General features: G+C 45.5%; 2 protein-coding genes across 13 annotated transcripts in view; one reads left to right on the top strand and one right to left on the bottom strand.

Annotated features, from left to right (window-relative positions):
• The window catches only part of RANBP10 (RAN binding protein 10), a 76,827-nt gene extending 73,445 nt beyond the window's left edge, over positions 1-3,382 (bottom strand). The window contains exons 1-2 of one of the 4 annotated variants that reach the window (XM_083852058.1): positions 3,254-3,382; positions 616-727 (exon numbers count right to left, since the gene is read on the bottom strand). Coding sequence is in view for 3 of the 4 variants with exons in the window: in XM_083852056.1 (XP_083708182.1) it covers positions 616-727; positions 1,489-1,840 (464 nt within the window). In the remaining variant the exon portion in view is untranslated. Of the gene's footprint in view, positions 1-615; positions 728-1,488; positions 1,932-3,253 lie in introns of those variants that run through there. The other 3 variants (XM_083852056.1, XM_083852055.1, XM_083852057.1) reach the window with 3 other exon arrangements.
• On the top strand, positions 2,154-25,076 carry TSNAXIP1 (translin associated factor X interacting protein 1). Of its 9 annotated transcripts, none has more exons than XM_083852048.1 (16): positions 2,154-2,178; positions 3,569-3,657; positions 5,496-5,608; positions 6,970-7,093; positions 8,459-8,552; positions 12,305-12,501; positions 13,693-13,828; positions 14,658-14,827; positions 15,737-15,896; positions 16,187-16,317; positions 16,962-17,090; positions 18,683-18,844; positions 19,851-19,960; positions 20,795-20,918; positions 21,263-21,369; positions 23,265-25,067. In XM_083852048.1, the coding sequence occupies exons 2-16, from the start codon at positions 3,607-3,609 to the stop codon at positions 23,491-23,493; spliced, it is 2,037 nt and encodes a 678-aa protein (XP_083708174.1). In that variant the 5' UTR covers positions 2,154-2,178; positions 3,569-3,606; the 3' UTR covers positions 23,494-25,067. The 9 variants fall into 9 exon arrangements, with proteins under 9 accessions (XP_083708174.1, XP_083708171.1, XP_083708177.1 ...); XM_083852045.1 differs by lacking the exon at positions 2,154-2,178 and adding an exon at positions 2,250-2,288; XM_083852051.1 differs by lacking the exon at positions 2,154-2,178 and adding an exon at positions 2,295-3,183 and having other exon boundaries at positions 20,795-20,863; positions 23,265-25,076.
• Positions 25,077-26,712: the final 1,636 nt, after the last annotated feature.

Raw genomic sequence — 26,712 nt, 5'->3', positions numbered from 1 at the left:
CCTGCACTCATTAGTTAGATCCTGATTTCTAAATTTTTCTTCCCATGAGACAGCCTAATGAAAACAACTGTGTGTCATCACCCGATCGGGAGTTTGGGCAGAGCAGTTCTCAGTGATCAGCGGCCCTTATTCCCTCCTGTCAACACGAATGCTAAATTTGAAGCCTACCCACATTTCAACAGAAATGTCTCCAAGAAAGATTGTTCACCCCTACACAAAAGAAGAAAACTAGCAAAAGTGCAATTCTGCTGTCTGCCGTGAATTCCATCTGTCTGACCTAGGGCTAGGCTCCCAGGCCACCTCTGTGATGCCTCAGTACTTCTTTTTACTGCCAGGTACCTGAGCGACCAGACCTAGCTAACAAGAGAAGGGAGGATTATAATTCAAGTTGTACCAGGCACCCAGAATTTCTTCTATTTGCATAACTGTCCACATCAAACTGCGCATTAAGAAGCTCTGTAAGTGCCTCTGCCTCCAGAGCATTCTTACCACGTGTTCCCTATTAACCCCACGTAACAGCCATCTGACCTCCAGCCCTTCGGGAGAGGAAGGTCTGAGCACAGCAGGGCTGTTAAACACACGCCACCAACCACCAGACTGGAATCAGGTACTCACCCATCTCTACCTTTGCTGACGATCTTCACCTCAAAGTAATAAATGCCACAAGCTGCAGGTATGGGATGCGTGGCCCTGACTGAGGCAGCATCTTTGTGGTTTTTACCATGACCTAGGAAAGAACAAAGATTTCAGTACCTATGGGCCTCGAACCCTCTCGTGTTTCGTTCTAAAGCTCTGCTGGCTGAACCTGGCAGGGACCTGTTTCTCCACACATTCAAAGCGCCCTTTTCAGAGAAGCGGGATGTGCGATCCTGCACTGCCACCACCTCCGTCCCCCTCACCGCCAGCGCTGTAGTCTTCCCTTTGTCTTCCCCCCCGAAGAGGCTGAGCGAGGCGCGGTGCTCCCTCTCCATCTCCCCACACGCTCAGCTTAGAGACCGGCACACGCGGCCAGGAGACAGCCCCGTTACGCAAGAGGGGAATGACATCAGTATTTACTAACCGGGCAGCACAGGGTACGACCGGCTCTCCGCGGGGAGGGTAGGGACAACGGCCCCCGGCAGCGAGAAAGCAAAGCCCCACAGCGAGCCCCGAGCCCTACAGGCGCCTGTTTCGCGTTAAGCCGCGGGCCGGCAGCCCCGCTGGGGCAGCGTGCGGGGCCCCCCCGAGCCCCCGGCCGGGCCCTACGGAGGACGGGCCGCCCGCAACGCCCGGCGGCGCTGCGCAGCGTTACATAAGGCACCCGCACGGGCCTCCCGGGCCCGGGGAACCCCCCCGGGGCCGGAGCCCGGCCCCAGCGCCTCGTCCCGCGGCCGGAGAGCCCCTTCCCCGGGGGCTGCCGGACCCGGGGGGGACCCGCCCGGCCCAGCCCGGCCCTGCCCGGGGGCTCCCTCCGGGTCCACCCCGGCGCCTCCGCCCCAGCCCCGGCACCTTTGTAGTGGACGCGGAGGTTGCCCTGCGAGAGGCCGATGTAGTTGTACTTGTCCTTGGGGCTCCAGGAGCGCGGCAGCGGCGTCTCCTCCTGGTTGACGGCGGGGTACAGGCGGCGGAGGCGCCGGCTCAGCTCCTGCTCCTCGGCCGGGCCCGGCGCCGCCGCCGCGTCCCCCCCGTGCAGGCTCCCCGCGCCCGCCTCCGCCATCTTGGATCCGCTTTGTGTCACCGGGCGGGGAGCGAGGCCCGGCTCCCGGCGCCAGCCAATGGGGCGCGAGCGTGGCCACAATGGGGCCGCGCCGCCCGACGGGAAGCGGAGTCCATCCCGCTCCCGCGCCGCCGCCTCCCGCATTCGAACGAACTACAAGCCCCGAAAGGCCCCGCGCTCGAGGCCCCGCCTCCCTCCCGCCGCAATGCACGCTGGGAACCGTGTCCCCGCTCCGCTGGGCTCTGCGGAGCGCGGCCCCTCGTAGGACTCGCTCTCCCAGCGTGCCCCGCGGCGCCGCCGTGCCGAGAGGCCGCCGCTCGGCTGCCGGCGTCCTTCGCCTGCCTCCGCGCAGGGGCCGAAGCGGCCGCCCGGCGGGGAGCGCGGGGGACGCCGCTCCGCCGGCCTCGGCCCGCTCCCGGCCGCTCCGCAGAGCCCGCGTCCCGCGGGGCCGGGGCCGGGCCGCGACGGCGCCGCCGCGCCTGGCGAGCGGCAGCAGGCGCCGACGGGGCACCTACGGCGGCAGGCGGGGGTCCTGAGGGGCGGGGGGGCGGGCGTCGCCATGGCGACGGCTGTAAACAGGCGGCTGGCGCCGGTGAGGGACGGGGCCGGGCGCGGGCGGCGGCGGCGGCTCGGGGGGAGCCCCCGCGGGCCGTTGGGGCGGCCCCGCCTGAGCCCGTCCCGAGGGACCCCGCGCTGAGGTGGAGCCGAGGCAGCTGCCCGGGGCTCTCCGCCCTCCTCGCTGCCGTCGCTCCCCCGCGGAGGGCCGAGCGGACGCGCGGCGGTTTCAGGCGGTCCGAAGGGCCCGAGTCAGCCAGAGCGGCGGGGCGCTCTCCCCGGGGCGGCCCAGGGGAGCGCCCAGAGAGGCGTCCGGCAGCGGCAGCGGGGGCCGGGACCGAGGCAGGCCCTGCCCCTCGGCAGTGCGGAGCTGCTGGGGGGGTTCGGGGAGCTGCGGCTTGAAGCGGCCGTGTCACAGCCCGCCAGACACCGCTGCCGATACCTGGATACCGAGCCGTGTCCGACCGCGTTCTGCCAACACCGGGACCACAAATTCACTGACATCCCTTAGATTGCTTTACCATGTTCTGGTGACGCTCGTTTTCCCCACAACACGCGTGCAACTGTATGTTTACTTGAAAGGCCTTTCGCTTACGCCTACCCATGTCTAATCTTAGGAAAGACTAGAAAGGGTGAGAGAGTGGTCGCACCCTGGAACAGGCTCCCCAGGGACGTAGTCACGGCACCAAGCCTGTCTGAATTTAAGAAGCGTTTGGACTGTGCGCTTAGTCACATGGTCTAAAATTTTGGGTAGACCTGTGTGGTGTCAGGAGTTGGACTCGATGACCCTTTGGGTCCCTTCTAACTCAGGATATTCTATGATTCTATAAAGACAGTTCCTGATTATATTTCTTCCATGACTTGCCAATTCGATTGGCTGCAGGGTCATCTGCGCTTGGCACTACTACCAGCCCAGAGAACCAGCTTTGCAGGTACTTTTGGGACCCCAAGTCCCAGCTCTTGACTCATGGGTATCATTTTTCCAGCTGTTTCTAATCTCACCTCTTCAGATGACCGATTTACTCAGGCTTGTCCAGCTGCAGGGTTCAGCTTGGCCGCTGTCACTGGGACAGTGAGGGAAGTACCCAATGTTGTGGTGGTTTTCAAATAGCCAGTCCTGGAGTTCAGCTGTACCACAAATCTTTCCATCCGTCCCTCTGTGTACATTAATCTGCTGGATATTTTCATCTGTCAGGCACTGCATAATTGGCTGCTTACTTTAGGTATACATCAGCCAGATTCTCAGTCTTCAACTGTATATTTAGTTAATTCTGTATGTTTTGAAGATGTTCTGTGTTCTTCCCTGCTGTTGCACAGGACCTCTTGAATCTTCCTGTGAGATTGCAAATTGCCAAATGCATATGAACAGTCTGAAACCCATCCTGCCAAAGAAACAGAAGACTCCGGTGAGTTCAAGAATTCCAGCGAAACACCCAGCCCTTACCTAATAGTGAACTTTGGAATCTTGCTGGAGGCCCAGGGATCACCCAAAGCTATTAGGAAGTCAAGCAAATTTTAATTATTTTTGTATTTTGTTTGAGAGCGAAGGGGGATGGGAAGGGCGGAAGCTGTGTGGTGATGCAAACTCCTGTATTTCAGATTCAGGTGTCATCCTTGTGAATTAATTACAGGAGCTTTAAGGGCGGAGGAAAGAGAAGAGGAATATAAATGTCATTCTTGGCTGCAACAACTTGTGTGGACGTACATGCCAAATACTGCAGCCAGAATTTGACCCATATAGTTTAAACTAAGGAAAGAAAGAAACCACAAGTTGTTTAATTGCAGGCTAAAAGCATCTTACAGCCAACAGGAACATCTGCTCCATAGTATGCATCAGTCTTAGTAAATAAACTAAACTAGTATGGAGAAAAAGTATATCCAAATCATGAAAAAATAAATCCCAGAAACACGTACACCAACAAAGGAATAATGACTTTTACAGACCTTAACCCCTTCATTTTTATTTTGCAGTTGTTGTTTTCTCTCATTAGCATTTTGGTTGTATTTCAGGAATGTGCCACTTCTGTGACAAGCTATTGCTCCAGTAATACAAGGACTTTAAGTATTACTCTTTCCCTAGAGCTGGGACATTCTCTAAGCATTTTTCTCATTGAACAAAAAAAAAAATCAAATCTCAATAGATTGGAATCCTACTGTTTCTCCAATATAATCTTCATGCTTCTTGCAGTGAAAATCAGGCATTTAAGCTTCTGAGCCTTTACATTTAACTGTTTCAAGGCTTAGTCAGTCTGAAATTTAGGTTTTGACAGTGAAATCTCTGGCCTCAGACTTCTGTTGGCACATTATTAATTTTTTTTTAAAGCTTATAGACAGAATAGGAAAGTATTTATATTGGACAACATCATACTAATTATTTGGTTGTCCTAATAAAATAGAGCAATCCAGCATAGATGTCTTTTTTTTCCCCAAAAAGAAATACCAAGGTAATTCCAAGAGACAAATTAATTAACAGACTCCTAAGATTAACAAGATTTTGCTTTCAGAAGAATCATAGAATCATGTAGGTTGGAAAAGACGTTCAAGACCATCAGCCTGTCCTGAATCCCATCAGCAGACCATGTCCCTTAGTGCCACTAAGGGCAGAAATTAGTTTCTGAAAGAAATTTCATTTATCACTTTTTACTGTTCATCAGAGATGAATCTGTTCCTCAGACCTTGTCTTCATTAAGCTCTACACCGACAGAAATTCAGCTGTTTGTGTAGGGTCACCAACCTGCATTTAAAACACAATCCACACGAGTCAACATTGCTCAAGACACCCTCACTATGGGACACATACTCCACTGCAAAGCTCCCTAGTGGAAACAAGACCTAAGTCAAACCTGTTCTTTTGGTTTCATCTAGATTAATGCAAGGTTCTGATTTGTGTGGTGCTTTAATTTCCCAGCGCAGATCATGAAACCATTTTTTACCCAAAGAGATGAACACTTTCCCACAATCATGTAGTCTGGGCAGCATAGCCACCATGAGACGTGCAGAGGTGTTTAAAAAATTGTACTAGTGTGGGAAGATGATTACTTCAAAGAACAAAAAGTTTACTTGGTTTTCAGGTGTGCTCACTTCTGGATGAGGAGAGTTTCGGTATGCCCCTCTTCTTTCTGTTCCACCGTACTCTTAGGCAGTTGTATTGATTGTGAGGCATCATCAGGGGTATTTCAACCTCATTTTGACTCTTTGTTATCTTTGTAGTGCTCTTAGAACCTAATCCTTTCTCTCTATTCAGTCTTTTCAGCTTTCTGCTAGAGGCCATTGGTCCACATGGCCTGCATTTGCATCAGGGCAGACAGTCCTAAAGAGTCATAAACCCTGCTGTGCCCCAGAGGAGAGAATGTCTAGGTAAGCACAGCTAATTCACAGGATAGCTGGAAGCAGTTCTTGAAAACCATGAATTTACAGAGTAGGGTCTCTTCCAGCACTAGTGAGAATAGTGAGGTTGGGATATTCCACAAAGCTTGAGCATAACAAAAAAATATTGTTGGTTCTGACTGGTAGCTCTATAGGAGATGTCAAATATTTATGTAATAGCAGTCATGCTTAGTATAAACGTACCAAGAAATGCTATCATTTAATGATTCACTGACCTACATTTCGTAGGATCCTGTCAGGGCCCTGACTGCCCCAACAGGCTCCACAAGCTCTTGTCCAGTCCTAGACGTTTGGGTGCCTGGGCTCAAGACAAGTCCTGATATGGCACGGCTGGGTAACCTGTGATCAGGTGTGAGAAGCCTTCGCTTAGGCACGTTCGCCTCTGTTTCTTGCTTGAGCCACGTTGCAGCCATGTCTGTCTTGTACCTTGCCGGCCCTGGCCTGCTGACTTGACACCCCAAGCTTGGCATCGGGCCTTCCTCATGCCTGCGGTGATCATGCGTGATGATCACTGAACTGCGAATGACCTGGGCTACCATCAGGGGACCTGCTCGGCTTCTCTTGTTCGTGTCCTGTTGGTCACTGTTGCTGGTTGCCTTGTGTCACCCTGGGGTCCCAGCTCCCCTGCCCTTGTGGCAGACGCAGCATTGCTCCTGTCTCTCCGACAAGAATCAAGGGATTCTGAATCCAGGGTCTGAGCTGGGTTACAGCCACTGAGCAAAGGGTCCTCCAAGGAGGCTTTTCACAGGTCTGTCTCACGCCTGAGCCTATTCCTAACCCCTGATCCCCAGTTACAGCTCTGCCATCACAGAGCTCCAAGCCCCTAGGGTAGGGGAGGACACTGCAGAGCCTGTTGGTGTACTCAGGGCTCTGACAGACCTGCACGACAGCTGCGGATGGTACAGTAAGGATAGCTGGACTTTTTAGTTTTAATTCTCTTTTTAATGTAATAATGAACTATGCATGATGGCATCCGGCAAAGGGACAGTTGGCCTAGGACCTCAGGAGATGTAATAAGTTATCAGTACCCTTTTGAAATACTTGTTTTCCTTGACCTCTTTCAAATTATGTAATTTGTGTACATTTATTCTTTTCACAAAGAAAAAACTCACTTGTCTTTTTATACCAAAAATTATCATGAAGGGGAAAGCATACTTTTAATACTAAGAGCAGGATGCCTTGAATAGTCTCCTGCTCTTTAGAGGAATTTTAAATTATCCACTGTACATTTCATGATTTTTCCTTACATGAGAGAATATATTAAGTACTACAGTAAAAAAAAAAAAAGTTCTGTGAAGATATGTGTCTTTTCTTTTCCTGTGTCTCTGCAGCAATAAACAGGCCCTTCTTACCATTCCAAAGCCACGCTACTTGGAGCAGCTGGAGTCTTACTTAAGGAAAGAACTGCAATATCTTGACCTAACTAAAAGGAACTCCCAGGAACTGAGGTTACAGGTCTGATACAAGATTCTGTTGACTTGAAACAACGTTCTGAGACCGGTTATCTAAACTGGTCATCCAAAGGAAAATAGACGGGAAGAGTATGCACCTCTGAGTAGTACTGGATAAGTGGGTTTGCAGCTAACGTTAGAGAACTTGCTCATAAAGCAGTTTATATCTCATGTTGTAGTTTATATGTTGGGTTTACGTGTTGTTGAGTAGTGTACTTCACATTTTCTGTAACTGTTCCATTTTCAAATCAAAGGCCAAGTAGTCAAAAAGATAGTAATCTAAAGTGGGTGTGAAACAATTTACTCACTGAACTCCTGAAGACTCCTGCCCAAACCCATAAAGTGTGTAGGTTCCAAAGTTTTCACTGTAAAATTCTCATTCCTGAAGTTACGTTTCTGCAAGTGACAAGAATGGACTCTCTCATCCAACTCTTGCCTAAGCATAATCAGGATCCTCCCAAATTAGTAGTTTCTACTGTGTCTGATCCTGGGGGTTTGTTGTGTTTGAGAACATACCTACTGAAAACCACCGCTTCAATTCAAAACACAGAGTAGGAGTACTCCTGTTTTTGTAATATCCTGCAATTAGAGCATTACGCAGTGTGGGAAGTTTGAATTGGATTTTCTCTGCATGAATTAATTCAAATTCTCGTTCCCAAGGGAATCCTGTAGCGATGAGGAAAGAAAGTGGTATATGGAAGAGAATGGAGAGAAAGAGTGACTAATGGCAAGAGAAAACAGAGGTTTCATAAATGCGTTTATGCTTTGAAAATATTTTTGACTATATTTTTGACTGTCTTACAAGACATGTTTAATTGTGCTTAATAGTGAGGTACACTCAGTGAGAATATTACCTATCGCTAGTGAAGTCTTCCCAAGGCCCAGATACAACATGGGAGTCCGACTGTCCTCTCTGAACAAGATTTACTTGAGAAGGACGGCATCTGCACAGCGAGAGACTGTGTGCCTTGAAGAGCTTTTCATTTAAGTAGACAAAATAGGCAACAAAATCAGCAATATGATCTTGTTACGTATCTTTAAAATTGGCCATATTGTAACTTGAGTTCTAGTCAGTTCTATCTGAAGAGTAGCATTTTCCTTTTGGAGCTGTGCTCAGACAGACTTGATTAAAGCTTTTCTTTGGCACTAAAATCTCTTCTATCATGCTATGGCGTCTGTCAGCATTGGAAGTAACTCCACCTGCGCATGACAAATTTGGGACTGTGGACCAAAGATGGAGAGACAAAATACAATGCAGTAGCAGTATTTTTATACTTATTCTCACTGTCATGCCATTTGTGTAAGACAACAACGATCTGAATTCTGAAAAATGTGCCACTATTTTCTCAAGCTCTCTTCCTTCTCTCAGCCCTACAGAGAGATCTTTGAATTCTTCATAGACAACTTCAAGACCTACAAGCCCTTGCTGTCAGCTATAAAGAATGAATATGAAGCTACACTGGGTAAGCTCTTGAACTTTAACTTTAGTGGGGGAACACTAATGGAGATGTCTTATACAGCTGATAAGTTCTGTTGAATATATAGAGAGAATAAACATTCTAAAAATATTTAGAGAGAGAATAGTTCAGTGGAAGGGATCTACATATATGTCAACTGGTAAAACTATCTTTCTGGCCCATTAGTGGAGTCTTCCTATGGCCCAGATATGACATGGGAGTCTATTTCCTTCATACATAACATAGTTGTTTGTTTTTCTAAAATTTATCAAATTTTTAGATTTAGATTTAAGGGTTTTATCTTTTTTTTAATTTAATCTCCACTACATAGGCAGCTCAGGCAACAGCAATGTCTCAAGGTTTTTCTGGAACAATCATGTTTACAGTGGAGTGTATCATACTAATATATTTGGATGCACTTGTACCGGTAACTTGAAGCTTGAATTACTCCCGAAGCAAGGCAGGGCAGAGAACTGAACTGGCTGTTCCCTGTCCATTCTTAGTGTGCTTTAAACTTCTCTTGGTGTTAAGATGCCACAGTGATACCAGTACTTTGTAAACAATCAGAGGGCTAGAAATAGACTATAACCAAGAGCTCATTTCACATTAGGCACTGAGCAGCTGTCAAATGTCAACAGTTTTCTACCAGGACAGTCTCTTAAAGGACATATCCCAGTACCTGTTACCTGGGCTACCTAATTACTCATTGTAGGCAAAAATCTTTCTTTGCACAGTGCACTTCAGTCAGGTAAACGAGTCAGTATTAATCATTACATAAAAACATTTTTTTAACTATCAGTTTCCTTCCAGAACTCTTTAGCAAACATTTCTTTGCTTCAGATCCCAGAGAGATTACTAGTGTCTGTGCTGCAGCCTATATTGTACTGCATTCTGAAGCTTTTTTTTTTTTTTTTTAATATATTTAACTCTCTTTTGTATTTAAGTGGGGTTTTTTTGACTCCTCCATATTGCTTGGATGTGGTATTTCCCCCTTTTATTCTTTGAAGTCTCCGGAGATGCAGTAAAATGTATCCTTTATGATAACTTTAGTTTTTGGAAGAGACAAAAGCAAGTGCCTTAAGAGCAGAAAGTATAAAAGAGAAAAGGAAGGAAATTGACTGATTTGTAGAACTGTTCTCCTATTTATCTTTATTCTTAAATGATGTATGACTGCTTAACAAAAACAACTTTTTAAAAATCTATGCAAGGTGTCTCTTCTGAGGGCTTCTAACATCAGAAGTTTATATTCTATATGTAGTACCTCAGTGCAGTGCCTACATACTTAAGGTGAAGCTTTGGAGCTGATAAATGAGATTGCTTAAAGAGATGTCTCATCACTCCACCTAGCAAGCATGCTATGTCTACAGCGTTTCAGCTCCTTTTGAAGCAGAACCTAAACCCCCTCTGTAACACAGCATTGTTTTTCTCAGCCAACTATTAGCTTTTTGTCTGAGTGATTTAACAGCTTTATCTTGCTCTTTTTTCTGCCAGTCAGATTCCATGCTAGCTTAGACTGTATGACGTTGAAGGTGCTCAACACTGCATCCACTGCTGGTGGGGGTTCTCCCTATAAATCTGCTAGCATTAATGCATATTCCCAGTTCAGTCAGAACAATCTGTTTTTAAAGAAATAAAAAATAAAAAAATAATTAAATGTTGTCCTAATACTGTACTGCTTACACTGTATATTTAGCTGCATCATTTTGGCAGCACAAAGTCTGGATGGAGTAGCATAGCTGAGCACACAGACCAGAGAAAGCAGCAGCCTCTGATACGAACAGGGATGTGCAGCTTGTACTGGCTGCTTGCAATTATTTGTCTTGTGCCAGAACTGGACATATGACTGCAGCTGTAGCTCTTTTGGTTGTTAAGGTTGTGCTGAGACAGCACTGAGTCTTTCTTGGCATTGTTTCTGGAGTAAATCCACATGAATGTGAAGATATTAAGCAGTATTTGAGAAGTAGTACTGTGAAGGAGAGCTATCAAATCCCTACAGCTGTTAGCTTAATCTGAGATAAAGATTCTGTTTTGGGAACTCCTTTTAGAGGAAACTGAGTGACAGGGTAGGTCTTCACAACAATGTTATCCACAGCTGCATCCACTTCTTGATTAAAATTATACCGAGATTGCTATGTCCACAGAGGCTTCACATCTGCTCCTCTGTGCTGGTAAACCATCTGGGCACATTCAACAATCCTGTACGTGCAATGAGCTGTACCACAGCCTGAATTCTTTCCAAGTGGGAGAATGTCTCTCCTTTCTTGGCATGAGTTACGAGAGGTCATCAGAGAGCTAATGTTCTTAAATGGAACTGGCCAGCATCCACACTACAAAATAATCACTTTGGCAGTCAACTAGTTGTGCTCAGTCTAACTTCTGACATACTAGGCAGCTACAATTAAGCATACTGTTGCACTTAAAGGGGTTTGCTTGTGGTCAGGAGCCAGTTGTGAAACACTCAAATTACACCCCAGAACAAGTTTGCTGAAGTTTTAACATGGTGTTCTTAGCTCACACTGAGTACCCAGATAGTACAGTGACAGAATCCCTATGCTAATGCTCTAATTTTTGCTATCTCTTGGGGAGCTGTCCTAGTACAAGTGGAAAGAGTTTTGAAAAACCTTTGGTACAGTTATAGTGCAGGAAGGAAACTCACACCCAAGTATAATAAGAAAAGTAGTTCCTGTTCTTAGATTTATGTATGCATTTTAAGTTTTAAAATACGGGGTTTGTTGCACAGTATTTATACATGAATACTAATATTGGGTTTTATCAAGGAGAAAAAAATCTGCAAATCAGATTATTGAGCATCCGCCAGCATTTCTACCCTTCTGTTCAGAAGAGGGTATTGCTGTGTATACCTTATTCAGCAATCAAAACCTTTGCCACAGCCTTATTTGACTCACACCATATCCTGTCTTTAATCATTTTGTTCTCCTGGTGGACTTCCATCTAGTCATAAAAACAAGCCTCCACACAACGGAGATGGTGTCAGATGAAATTCTACCATGTAACAGTAACTGGGAATTGGGACCCAAGTCATGTACCATCACTAGTCTCGCCGGATATGTATCTTAAGGAAAATTTTCAAGTCAAAGGGGAAATAGCTGCGACTGAAAAGTACAAATTACAGCAGAGAAAGCCAGTATGTCCATAAGTTCTTTACTAGATGTACTGATGAGAAATGCAAAAGAAGTTAGTGCATTCCTGAATAGAGAGGAGAACGTGCAGGCATGTTTGTAAACAAAAGGTTGCACAAGACCGTGAATTTGGAGACAAGAAAGCAGATCAAAGTTTATGAAGAATGTGCCTTCACAAAAGATGGTAAGCTACTAATTACTAGCTGTCTTTAGCTCCATATGCTGCCTGTGCTTAAACAATGACAACTTCCCACCTAGTGAAATATGAAATCACCTGTGCTTATTATATTGCATCAAAACTGTAAATACTCAAGAAAACAAAATAAAATACTGTTCATCCTTTGTTTTCCAAACCATGATAAACAGCATTAACTAAAACCAGAAACCCTTACATAACAGTGCTTATGAAGTTCATATGCACAGCTAGATAAATGACAGAATATCATCTCAAACTACACTACTCCCACTCCTTAGAGGCTCACCAGGACAGGCAGTAAAAGCTCTATGTTCACTCCCACTTCCAACATGCACTGGTTTCGGGTTGAACATCCAACATCCCAGGTGAGTAAAATTCAGGCTTTGTTGCTCATTGTGAGAACCCACCTCTGCTTTCTTTAGCTCATCAGAAGGAGACAATTCATGCCCTAGAACCCCTGAAGGCTATGGTCGCAACTGTGTCTGAGGAGTGCTCCCAGCAGATACTGGCACTGCAGGAAAAGGAGAAAGTTGAAATAAATATGTTAAAGCAAGAGAAACAACATTTGTTAAAGTTTATTGACAACATGAAGGAAGAAAAGAGTTCTCTTCAGACTCAGGTAAATTAGACTATGAGTCAAACATTTCCCAGCTTCAATTAGATGTATTTTATACGTCTGATCTCTTGCCTCCCAGCCTCTCATCCTTTGATGTCAGTAGTAGTTCTGGAGTGGGCACTGAGCATCTGGCATACTGGATCTGGTATGGTAGTTGATACTGGATCTCAGCCAGCTCCAGAGAACATCCTGTTCCCTTGGGATGGGCTGTTCTGCTGCTGTCAGAAGTCTTCACTTGTATCTTGTCCCATCTGGTTCTTGCAGAGTCACATTTAAAGTGGGGAAGAAAATTCTAGTACTAGCATTTTAAGTTCTCACGTAAAAGTACAGGTACTCTTACAACATTGTACCTTTAGCATCTTTAAACCTGTATCATTCATCTTACTGGCAGTGAGTTACATTGGTATCTCCTGACGAGATTATTTAAGTCTTTCCAATTTAAATTGTTGGTTTATGCAGGTCTCAAACAGTTTCAGGCACTGAGGCTGAAATAATACTACTGCTAGAGAGCAACACGAGCAGGGCTGCTGCGTGAGGAAGGATGAGCCAGGAGCTGAGGGTGATTTTCAGTGCAGTCAGAGCCACGACCCACCAGGGCAGTCTCAGAGCACGTGAGCAGGGGGCTGCCAAGTCTTGATCAACAGTTCCAGATGAGGCAGTTAACCCCAGGATCCAGCCATGGGTGGGGGGAAAGTAAAAGAACACCTCGATTCATTCATTCCCTATGTAGCATATAAGGTAGGCATCAGCAGTGGCAGGATGTGATCTTGTAATGAAATGCACATCATGGGAATAAACTATAATTTTACACATAATCCCAGTCCATAGAGTTCCAGATTTCTGACAGTTTTGCCCTTGGGAAGAGTAGCAGCTTTTTTTCCCCTGCGTGACCAGAAACAGAATACGTTACTGGGAGGTTTTTCTAGATAAAGGTTTACAACAGAGAAACGGTGTAACCCAGAGCATGAGACGTAGGTAATTCACTTTCTAGAAGGCTAAACACAGATGGAGCACTCTTCCACACACTTCTTCAGAGTTTGAATCCTTCTGTCATATTTCCATCAGGCCATCCTTTTCTACAGTGTTATCTCTCGCCCACTCTCCTGCTCCATTTTTCCCCACTTTGCATCCCTTATACCACTCTCTGCTCCTTAGGTTCTGCTCCTGATCAGTTCAAGTCTCTGTTTCCTGCAGGTGGAGCATCTGCAGACGAGCGTTGCTGAGGAATATGCTCGCTACCTCAATGAGTATGGTGCCCGAAAACTGCTGCTAGCAAAACTGAATGATATGCATAACGAGCAGCTGAACATGAAACAGCACCAAGTCCAAGGTAGGGAAAGTGGATCTCCATAGGAACCTGTCCTGCCCAGAGACCCAAGTGCATACCCATGCGTACAGTGTTAAGTATCTCTTCAATATCATCAGATATGCTCCGATTCTTACAGTAAGCTAGACAAATTCATAGACAAAATATCCATAAACATGTAGGCAGGGATGTACCTCCCAATAGTCTGACCAGATTCAATAAGCCGTTACTTGTATACTTGTATGGTCTTGCTTAGCATAACGGGTAAATTGAAGGCAGGAGCTGCCCAGTGCAAAGGTTCTTTATCTTTTTTTTTTTTGACTCCTGGGCCAACAGTCAGCACGTCTTACCCAGACACGGCTGGCACCTTGATGCTTGTCCACAAGGATGAACAAAACTGCTGAAATTCGGGAGCCAAAAATACCTTCATTTATGCAACTTACTGGCATTGGTGGCACAGAGGTGGTAGGGACCCTTTCAGTATGTGACCTCTGTTGATCCACAGTCTGGCTACAGGCACCCATCATCCTACTGGTTCATACTCACTGGCTACAGCTGTTGCATCTGCCTAAGATTCTCCCGGCCTGTGCTCCTTTCCTTGCTAATGAAAACCAAGCCTGAGCCTCTGAATATATGTACGTGTGTGGGAGAGGAGGCAGGATGGTGGCTGTGAATGTAAACACTGCAGTATACTCCAAGACCTGCAGTTCTCTAATAATAATACAGTCCATACCTATTCAGCTTTTGTGGTCACTTTGTAGGGTTGTGAGATCTAGGGGCTCAGTAGATGATTTAGAGAACTATGACTGCAGTTTTACTATCATGAGTTTTCATCAATGGCTGTTGTTTAAAGATGTCAAGGGTGAAGATGTGGTGAAGTTAACTTTGGCATTAAAGATAGCTCGGCAGGACCTCACAAAAGCCCAGTTGAAGCTGAATGCAATGATAGCAGACTATGGAGATGTTGTCCCCCGGAGAGATTTTGAATCACTGGAGAAAAAATACTCTGATTTACAGCAGGAGGTGAGCATAAGCTCCTAATTTTCAGGCTGTACCACATGAATGCAAACATAATGATGCTTAAGTATTCAGGTTGGGATCGGGATTCCATAAACCCAGAACTCCCATATAGGCACATCTTTGTTACTTGTACATTAAATACATGAAAAGCCACTGTTTTCTAATCCCTTAAAGCTCACAGTCTTTTGGTATCACAGACTATCTGAACACTCAAAATCAGTACACCATCACAAACCTTTAGCATCAGTTTTAACTGAATTAACACCATAAAAGCAATAACAGCCAAAGGACCACCAAAAGCCTGCAGATCACAGCTTGGGAAATACTGTTTGAAATCATCATATATATACATAAATTAACTAGGTTCATCTCACATACATGGCACGGTTTTATCCAAACCACAGCTAAGTAAAACTACCGCTGAGCTGGACTATGAATGAATATCTATCTAGCTGGGTTTTTGCCTTTTCCAATAGTATTAAATGGCTTTTTTACCCTACTGCAATGCCAGGGTCATCAACCCCACCACAGAGCCAATCAATGCAATTTCCAGCTGTGATAGAAGCGGATGAGGTTCCTCATGTTGCATCTGTTTGATGCCTTTTCAGAATAAAGGTTTGACTGCTTAGCTTACGCATCTTGCACCTCCACACAATGCCATGTCGGACAGCAAAAGGATAACAACACAGGTGACTAGGATAGGGTCTGCTTCCAACCCTGCAGTGGCAGAAAGGCAGTGGTCCCACAAACTACTCTCTAGGAGGAAGAAAAAGAGAATCTAAAAGCAATTATCCAGGGATTGCTCTCCATAAATCCGTGGACTACACGGATTGTTCACCTGATCTGTCCGACCACAGAAAAATTCTGTTGCTGTGGTTGGTTTGTTAAAATCCTTCTTTCTGTGTGCTTTAGATGGAGACCCTAAGGAAGGATTTTGATCAGCTCCGTAAGGAATATCAAACACTGCTGGAAATTCAGAGAGAGACTGCAGAAGAGCGAGACAACTTCTTCACTGAACTGCAGCAAGCTCAGCGCAGTTGCACACCCCGGCCAAACTGGGCAAAGTGTTCAGGTGCCACCTGTATTCTGCTCATCTTTAACCACTTTGCTATGGTATATTTCTTACCTGCAACATCCCATTTTCTCCCAGGCTTTTAGTGAAGCAGCCTGAGAGAGAGAGAGGAGAGGAGAGGAGAGAGAGGAGCTTGCAGAGTATTCCATTTTGCCTTAGATATTGTAGGAGACAAACTGGATGTCTAGAGATCTGTATCTATTGTAATGCTCCTCACGGATTCTCACAAAACCAGTACGCATAAGCACATTCTCCTCTTGTAGCAGCTCAGGTTCTTTTTGCTCTTGCAGAAGTGATTCCTGGCGGAGCTGACCGGTGGGGCTGCCTGGCTGAGGGGAAGACCAGCGATCAGCTAGTGGATGTGCTTCTGGAAGAAATAGGAACAGGACTGCTTCAAGAGATGAATGTCTTCCCTGGATGGGTATGTGCAAGCTTTCTCTTCTGTTTGTTTCCACTGAGAATAATTGGTAATACATATCCTTTAGGAAAGTGGCAGAATTGCTTTCATGGCTGGACTTAGTGTCTTCAATGCTCACCTTCCCATTAGTGTAACCATGGAAAAATTTAAAGCTGGAGAAACTCAGTTGCAATAGAAAAGCTGAACTTGAGAGTGAGCATGTTGAAGACAGCTGAAGTAGCCACACATTGCAGCGATGCTACATGAATCATCAGACGTGCAGGTAATACTAGTGGGCTACAGCCCCTTACTAATTCTCCACTATATAGCGGAGTCAAATTAACATCTCACCGTCTGCAAATACATTACACTAGTGATCAGGTATACTCGAAACTGCCTGGACACAACAGAGATTTTGTCAATCAAAAATCACTTGTGAACTAAGTTCTAAGTAGTGTAACTAGGGAGCAGGCAATGTGGCTAGTGCAGGCCCCACATTAAGCAGGTCCAGCCTGGAGTAGTTGAGACACACTGCGGAGATGCTGTCTTATAATACTGGAAATGAGAGCCGTACATGGCTCTTTTTAAGGGCTTTAGACACTAAGAACATGGCTCTGGCTGCCAGTGTGGGGAATGCCTTATCTCTATGTTTCTTTTCCATTACTAAGGGCAAAGGGGACAAGGTTCCCGTATACCTCAGACATGAAGGTGAAGTGAAGAACAAAAAGCTGACTAAGAAGGATGTGGTGAGCATCCTGAAAGACATCTGGAAAGAGAAAATTGCACTAGAACAGCAGGTTTGTCAGATGTTCTTTCTTTGTAAACAGCATTTGCTGAGACAGTCAGCCCGGTTGGAAGATTTTGGGAAGCCAGGGTCTCACCCATGTCCTGCCTAGGGCTTCATCTGCATAAAGCTGCATAAAGCATTTTAAGAACAGCTTCAGCTGGTAATAACCCTGTGGCCTGGCAGGCCTCCTCCAGGATCTGACTCATTAACTATGACATTGTCACGTGGATAGCTAGACTAGCTCCATCCTATGCCTAAAAGGCTTCTTCTGTAGCTCCCGCTCCAGGGACAGCTGAGTACTCATGGCGTAGCTCATGCCTAGTCACCACTGCAAATTCAGAAACATTCAGGAGACCAGAAGTCAGCACCAGTTGCTTTGATGTACAGGGCTGAAAACTACAGTGGTCCAACAGCTGCTGCAAGAGCAGCTGAGGTATCCCTGAAAAAGCCACAAGGCAGGGTGCCCAGGGGAGGAAGCACTGCAGTCACCCTGAGCTAGATCAGCCATGCTTTTGAGTCTGAAACCTTATCAGTTGGTTTACCAACTGCTGCTATTCTGGGGTGTGATGATAGCATCCTGGTCTAGAGAGAGCACCATGACTATGCAGTGTCTGTTCTTAGGTAATGGATGCATTAGCAAAATCTGTGCAGCCAAAGCATGGCCAGGTTTTCTTTTTTTTATAGGCAGGGGGAGGTAGTTGATTCTAACCCATGCCAAACCATTATTAAGGTCCATAGGGTTTTGTGCCCATGCCAGAGAACAAGTGGCAGTGCCAGAAAAAAAAATGAGGAAGGACTGAGAAATCACTTATATCATTAAACAAATGACTATGAAAGTGCTTTGGTTTTGTTACACACACACAAATACTTCCCTCTTCTTTGGCCAGGGTGCGTTAGGAGCGCAGGTGGAGGCCAAAGGGGTGAGGTGTGTTCTCAGCCAAGACAGACATTTGGCTGCCTGCCTGGGGAGATCAAGACTCAGCAACAGAAGAAAAGCAGCTGTTTCAGTCTTTCTGCATTAGGGACAAGTATAATACCATCTCCCCAGATATCGGACAAGCCCTGTTACTGTGCCTCAGTTATATGAGAGCAACCTTGAGAGGCAGAGCCACTTTACAGGTTCCTTCTCTCGAGCCAGAAGCCTAGAAACATCTCTGAGGTCAGCCCCAAACAGTTTAATGTTTTCTATGGCAGCTGTCTTTTCACTTTCAGCTTGGTTTCCTAGGGAAATAAATAGGGATGTTGCAATCACTGTCTGGCTTTACTTCTCTTCAACAACCACTCCAGGTCTGAACCCCCAAGCCGAGCTAAGCTAAATCTATAGCAAGTTCTTATATAATTCACAACAATAGGCAGGAGAAAAGAGACTTTATCAGTATTCTCAGCAACAGAAGAGCTTCGCTGTAACTTCCACGTTCAGGCTGTAGAGAATAAACCTAGCAGAAACGTTTTGAATGACCTAATACTGGGGAAGACTCCAGCCAGCACTAGGCCTGTTAGCAGGTCCACAAAAGACACAACTACATGCAAACAGCTGGAATAGAACTGGCAAATTTGATTTAGCTCTGCTGCTTATGGGAGTTGCTTGCTTGTTATCCGCAGACAGGGAAGCGACCTGTTCTTCCCGAGTTCTTTCTCAGCTACCTCCAGAAGAAGTACGGAGACACCTCTGCCATGGAATGGTCTTACACCCTGTATGAGAACATGCGACTCTGTCCATCAAACCACGTCATGAGCTCATTCTATGACATACTCACAGGGAAGGTAGGCAACCTGCAGCCCAGTGCTGCACCTCTGCCCAGACATCCTCCTGTGACAGACAGAAGGCAGGGGAAGTATTCCTCTGCAAAGCAGCTTCACCGCCCACTCACACCCCTAGGAAGCTGCACTTCCTCATGACAACAAAACTCAACACTAGGACATTACAGATGGGAATTCTGTGTGAGACGTGGCAGGCTATTATTACTCTCAACTGAGCTCTAGAAAACCCCATTTCTTTCAAATGCTTTAGTCACAGCATAACTACTTTCTGACGAGGGGCTCCTGTTTGCAACACTTACATACACATTTTTCTCCATAGGCCTTTTCTGAAAGTACTCGTGATCTTTCCCTATGCAATTTTGTGAAGATCAAGACAGTCACTAAACTGCAGCATCACGCAAGCCCTGGCAACCTTGCTACTGCTTCCCAGCACTGCGTCAGTACTGGAGAGCTCTAGCCACACAGGTCTTGTCTGTCCAGCTCCTGTGTCATGAAGACATGTAGCTCCCCCAGGTCCTCTTCAGGTGCTGCAGCTGCTTCTCCCACCCTGCGGAAATCTTATAATGGCCCTACTTATGTTTTTCTTGGAAATGGAAAAGTGGCTGGGACAATGTGCAACCACCAAAGCAGGGAAACAACAGCCATTCTGGGAAACTGGGCTGTGCATCTGCATCTGAGGGTTTAGCAGCTGCTGTGAGGTGTGCTGGGGTGAGCCTCGGCCTTGGGCCCCCATCATCAGAACCATTCTCACCCCTTGCCCTCAGAGCTCCTGCACACGATGGTATGCGAACTGCTTTGGGGCAAGTTGTTCAACAAGGAGCCATTGTGAACAGCCACCTGCAAGCCACAGCGTTGCTTGCTTAATTATTTGTAAATCGCTAAACACACCTCAAGTAGAATTTTTTGGAAGTGAGTGCAGTCCTTTTGCAGTTTTTCTTCCCTTTTGAAGGTAGTCCAAGGGACAACAGATAAGACAGTTACTGATCTGTGAACCTTCCCTGTTTCACAGGTAGGTGAAGAACAATACCATATCCAGAATCAGCTGATTTCAAACCTGCAAAAGGAGCTGGCTGCCTGCGACCCCTCAAACAGCGGATCCCTGACCAGCGAGCAGTTCAGGCAAGAGGATGACTATTGCCCACTAAGCTCTGCCCAATATGTGGTGCATGCTGGATGTTGTGGTATGCTGAGTGTGTCTGCTTTGCTTGTCCATCAGCACAGCCAGGGGAGCAGTTTTTCTCTTTAAAATTCTTGTGAGGACAGCTATAGCAAGCAATACTTATTAACTTCTGCATTAGGTTTAGAATAATGTGAATACTGCAAGTTTTGAGTAGTGAATCTGGAGATACCTGAGAACAGATGTGGAGCACTTTACACATGCAGAGAGACAGGCTGGCAGTATCTGCCCCCTGCGAGGTTCCCTGGGGAGCTGTTTAAGAAGCTTCAGAACCCTACACCGTGCTCCCATGAGCTCCTAGGACACGTCACAAAGCATTTCTATGAATTTCACTACAGGTGCAAGATTTGTCAGTCTTCTCTGTTGATCAATCACGTGTGCTTTTTTAAGCGATAGGTAGATAAAGCATTTCTTTGGGCTGTGGCACAGAAAAGAAGCAGCAGCCATTTCCAGCACTTCAGCTGGGAACACAGCTCCAGTACAGACATGCTAGCTACCAGCTAACTGATGCTCACATTGCATTCGTAGTTTCCCAAATGGCTGAGCATCCAATGGTCACCTGCAGCCTAAGCTCTGAAGAAAACAATTCCCTTGTTTTGTTATCTGAAGGTGCATGTACTTCTTGAAATGTGTGTCCTCTTAAAAGCAACTAATTTTTGAAGATTTGGCCCATGGAATACATGCATACTCTTGTAGCCTAAAACACTGCCAGCCATACTGGCACTCGTGAACTGCTCATACTGTAACAGCATATTGTGTTGCCTGTCTCCATACAGGATGGCTATGAGGGAAGCTTTTCCCCTGAAAAGACAAGATTCAATCCAAGAACTCATTGATGCAAGCAGGTACAAGCTAGACTGCACTGAAGAACTCATTGACTACAGATCCTTATTCAAAGAAGTAAGCTGATGTTATCTATGTTGTCCTTTCGACTCAGGTTTAAGCAAAGGACTTAAGTTAGGTTTGTCAGGTTAACTGGATTTATCAGACTACCACAGCCTGCAGTGCTCACCAGAGGCTGTAACACCTGAAAGTAAGCTGCAGGCAACTGCAGATATCTGCAGTGCAAGTCTGTGCCTTTTCTGTGACAGGAGTTTTCCTATATTTTATCTTTATTTACACTTTTCACATGAAAATTCCGTTTCTAGGAAAGCTGAGTTATTTTAGCATACAATGGGGAATGGCTCCTACTCATACTGGGAAGAACACATTTTTAGTACTAACATGCTTGTAATTTCCTTCAGGATGAAGAGGGGAACCCTGAACCTTTTGTTGCAAAGATCAGGAGTCAGTACATCCGTGAGAAGCAGGAGTATCTGAGAGAGCTGAGGAACAACCTAGGAGATCTAATGCAAGTATAAAGGGAACAGGCTGATGGGGACAATAGATCAGAACAGTGTGTGCAAAGAGAACCCCCCAGTGGACACGAGTGTGTGGCTACTGCAGGGGCTATCATAAGGTCCCAGCTGTAAATATTGTGGTAGATACGAAAACCTGGCTAGGCCATATTATAGAAAATGCTGAACAGTGTCAGTCTGTGACCCAGAGGACTCACAGTTCACTGACCAATTGTATGGGGTGAGCAAGGTAAGCAGATGTAGGCAATGGTAGCAGACTGGGACCCCGGCTCAGCCAAAATACTTTTCAGGAGGTTACTTGGTTGCTGAACTAAGTAGCACTCCCAGCTTGCTTCAGCCTAGTTAAGTCCCCTAGGGCTTGTTCCCAGCCTCCATAGAGGACAAGACCTGTGGAGGCAACAGGCATCAGTGAAGGTTATTATAACTTTCTCGCCCACAGTGCTCAAAAGCTGCACTGGCCTCACAGACCTGCTGCATCACATGGCTGGGTATTTTCTTTTCGCTGCTCATCTTCCAACTCCAGGATGAGCTATGCCCTTCTTCTTGTCTCCCCTCTAACCTTGCTGTGCCCATGCACTGGGTCTGGTCTTGAATTGCTCCTGTGCCTGCAGTGACACCACAGAGATGTTCAAGCAGTGCAAAGGATGAGTCCCCTAACAGCAATGCTAGCATGGAGAGAGGCAAGAAAGGAGCAGGATAAAGATCCCGGAATCCACCAGGGGACTGAGCATCTATGGCACACTATGCACACTGCTGAAGACTGAGATGAGCAAGGGAAACCATGGTCAGACAGGAGTCTAGGCTGACAACCAGGGAATCAGAGGGAAGCAGATAAGAGAGGGCAGATGGGATCAACACATTAGACCAGGCAAAAAAACTGTGGAAAGGCCCTAGTGGAGGTCAAGAATAGAGATGCAAGAGTGCTGGAAGCCAAGATGGAAGAGGAGTAAATGGGTGGAAAGAGCAGATAGTGCTGGGAGCCTCCAAGTAAGGATGAACATTTGGGGAATGTGGATTGGAGGTGCTGTCAAGAACCCAGCCGTCACTGCAAAACCAGACTAGGGAGAAAAGTAATGAGTCAGGGAGAACAGCAGCATTTGCCAAGGAGTGGGAATAACAGCAGGAGATGAGGTGTGGAAGGGTCAGAAAAGGAACTGAAGGTGCGGAGGGTGACTCAGGATGAGAAAACTAACAAGGTGAGAGTGAACAGGCTCACTGGGAGCAGCTATGGGAGAGCACAAGGCAAAGCAGAGGCAGAACAGACACAGCCTGTAAGGGATATGGCAGACAGTGAGTAGAGAAGATTGCTTCAGTAATTGAAGTCTGTCTGTCGACATTCTTCAGCTCTCCAAAAACAGCAGTAAAATCCTGTATATCCTCAGAGACTGCTTCTGAGGAATGAGAAAAACAAGCAGGACTGACAACTGCAGACTTGAAGGTGAAAATCAGATAAATAATTCCACCTGAAAACAAGACAAGCAACATGTAGTTTCTGCTTAGAGAAGTCTTGTGCCAGGCACCAATCAACGAGGATAACACTGAAAGCGAGTTAGATGCCCAGGAAGTTAGGTACTGACAAAGGTGGGCACTGGATTAACAAGGGAGAATGTAGGTGTGTAACAAAGGGTATCATAAAGCAAAACAGAGCAGAATTAGAGTCTTTCCAGGTTACCAGAAATCTAACTTTTCCTAATTTTTTTCAGCTTGAAATTTAGTACTTAACTTTATTACATGCATATAAAAAAAATACTAGTGAAAGCAGAGATAATATCAAAAGGTATCTCTGCTCTGCATTTCAAGCAAAGTGGATCCTCACTGTGGCACAAATATATAAACATTCCTTTCACATGCCACAGCACAGCAAATGACTAAATTGTTCTTTGAACAGAGAGGTGAATGCAGAAGATCTGAAGGCAGCCTTCTGCACGATTGATCCTGATATTGACGATCAGACACTAGATACCTACGTTGGCCTGGCTTATCAAGTTGGAAGAGAACAGACAGACCAGGAAGTTGTGCCTGTGGACACTGCACTGGAGAGACTACTCGCTGGAGATGTGAGACGAGTAGGGCCCGCAGCCAGGGAAGAAAGCAAGACAGACTGTGTAGAAGAGTAAGGAGACTTCCAGTATTAAGAATAAATAGCCTGTTTGATCTCCCATTTTTGATACAAAGCTGAGCGTCAAAGTTACTGCATTAAATACCTCTTCCCATGTATGTAGAGAGACACCTAATAACTAACAGCTAAGATAAGCTAGTTTGAACTAGCTGATCAGATGCACTTTCAGCTTAAGCAGCAAAGCCCTCCAGTACAGTTTTTCAGCCTACGCAGTCATTTCAGCTCAGCAAGACTCGCGGGTAGAGGCGGCCTGATCCCCACACAGGACTGACATCCTCAGGGCGCTGGGGCACCACTGGGTGTTGGGCTCTTTTGTTGATGATGCAGTGACTGTGCTTCAGTCATTACTTGAACCTGTAAGCTTCTATCAAAATCAAGGTTACAATGTGGCTGCTTTAGGGTTTTTGCAAGATAGGCCTTATGGTTGGTTCTTGGGCTCAGAGAAGGGTTTCAAAGACACATTTGCAGAGTAAGGTGCCATCAACACAATCCCTGTGCAAGTGAAAGGCAAGTTCAACCCAACCAGGTTTGCTGTCACGTCTTTCCCCACACAGATTTTTATCCTGATGTAGCTGCTGTTGTCCTGTATGAAGTCACTTTGAAAGAAATTCAAGTGATGCCTCGAGAGTAGGTTTTACCAACTCTGAGCTGAAAAAATAATCCTAGTACGGAAACATTGAAATCTGCTTCTTGCTTCAATGAAGATACCACACGAATTTTGGTAACTGTCTTTCCAACCACTGACATCAATTAATCTTTCCTGTTCGTTAGTGCCCTCCCTCTCCAGCGAGGGGAATAATACAGGTTCTTGAAACTAAAACCCCGTTGGAAAGAGTTCTGCTACCTAAATTGCTGAATAAGTGGAGCAAACTCAAGCCCATTATTCTCATAACTTGAAAAGCAAGAAAGGGTAAAGCTGAATTCAGAAGATGCCTTCCTAACAAAGCGCTAGTTTCATGAGCATTTGCAAAGGGATTCCTGCAAATACTGATGGCATTTGTAAACTGGAAAGGAATCATAGCCTGCATGACAAAGTAAGTACCACTGGGTCTATGAAGTCCTTGGGATTTATGCCTTGAATACTGAATTTGGTGCTATGTACTTCCAACTCAAACTGCAAAATACCCAAAATGGAACTATAAAAGCACTGAAAAGGGAAATGTATCATCTAGCTAGAAATCAAATGCCCTAACTGCACATATCTCTAGGAGTATTCTGAAAAGAGTAGCTGTTACACGAAAAAATTCAGTGCATCTATAAAGAGCAGGGAATTTAAACACAGAGGATAAGTTTGGTAGATGAACATCAAATTTGCAAAGTTCCTCAAGAAAGCAGCTAATAGGCAGAGAAAGCACAGGGCTACAGAGAGCAAGAATCACTTGTTTTGCTTTACCCAAGGACTTTAGATTCCAAAAAGTTAAATACGCGGTCCTGTAACCAGCAGTTCTTTCTTTTGTCCTTCCAGTTACATTATTAGCACATTAAAGATGGTAATCTGTCCCTAAAAGTCTTGAGTTTAGTTAACTAGAGCAACAGAACACTTCTCAACAGAAGAGAGAAAACAGATAGGGAATCTTACCTCTTCGTTTTACAACAGGAACCAGCAGCTTCCTGGGAGGTTCTCTCTATTCTCTCCTTAAATGCTCTTAGGAAAACAGGGTTCTTGCATGTTTCAGCAACAGAGAAAAAAGAAGCTGGAAACTTCATTAATATTTCAGATGAAAATTTTCAAACTCTGGCATGCCAAGCCCCAAGCACACACTAAAAAAGTCACATAATGGCAGAAAATTAATTTTAAAAGGTACTAATTTTGTAATATGTCAGTTAAGACAAACTGTTTCCTTGTGACTATTGAAAAAAATCCCCATCTTTGCTATATTAATAGAATTGCTTTAAAAAAAACAAAACTTGAAAATGACTGACCTTTGTGTCAGTACTGCCTGCCAAAAAAAGACTTGAACTATAATTGGCCTTCATTTCCTTTAGCGTTGTGCAAAGTTTGTCAAACTTGCAAACGTTGCTGCCAAGAGCTGGGTTGGATTTCCAGGAGTCCTATTAACTGTACCATTTGGATCTCCAATTTCAGACACCTGGGAAGCTACACTGCACTTTTCAGGAAGCAAGGCTTCCTCATGGATCTATAAAGAGGGAAAACAGTTCCCAGTAGTTCTAGAACATTTCTACAATGCAAGGGAAGCGGGGAAAAAAAAGACGCAAAGGCTGTTACTCCACTTCTTCAGTCCAGACATATTCAGTGTATTGGAAAGAGCCACTGGCACGATGTTTGACTGACCCCAGCTGGCAGTGCTGACTGTGCTCAGCCCCACTCCGTCTGACTTAAGGATACTGCAAAGCAGCAGCCTTGAGTCATCCCTTCCTCACAGACAACTAAAAATTAATCAATTTAAAGACTCAAGTTTTTAAGTCAAATTAAACTATTTACAAGCTCGAGTTTCCAAGTCCAAGACAGAGCAGCTAATAATTAAGGGGAAAAACTATTATTTTTTTCTCTCTGAAAATAAACAAACACTTTAAGTGTCTTACCTTGGGAATTGCAGACTAGCTAAATAAACGTAAGGCATATTAGCATGTAAAACAGGAAAAATGATGTTCATTCCTCTGAAAGTTGTATGCACAACAAGGGTCATTCTTTCCCAGCTTGTGAATTGTTTTTAGAAAGCCATCATTCTTTGCACCTTAAAAATCCTCTGATGTGGCTGACCTCATTCCTGCTGTGGTTTAGGTTCACTATAAGCAGTAAAATCATATGCAAGGATTTTATTTCTATTGTCTTCCTACATGTTTGGCAACATTCACTACGGAGCAGCACTGATCAGCTGCTCTGTGTAGCAATCAACGAACTGTACAAAAGCACTGGTGGAAAGCTAGGTGGCATTGGCTCACCCTGCGAGTAAAACAGCACAAACCACACGGGCGCGTCAAACACGCAGAGATACATTTGCACTTGTTAGTTATTTAATAAAGCCACTGCTTGGATCTTGCTGCTTTGGATGATGACATGAGAGAGCACACCAACAGGCTGAGCGCAAACTGCAGCTCAGAGAGCTCGGCCCTGCTTCACACACCAGGCTCTGGCACTGCCTCCCTCCACCATGCCTGGGACCAGAGCAGTGACTTCCCAGATGCGTTTCCGTACATAAATTCAGTTTAAACCTTGAGGGTTGGAGTGCCACCATTCCAGCAGGGTTCCAGCGAC

This window comes from Anser anser (assembly GCF_964211835.1).
Source record: "Anser anser genome assembly, chromosome: 11".
Taxonomy (NCBI): Eukaryota; Metazoa; Chordata; class Aves; order Anseriformes; family Anatidae; genus Anser; species Anser anser.
This window is presented reverse-complemented; position numbering and strand designations above follow the sequence as displayed.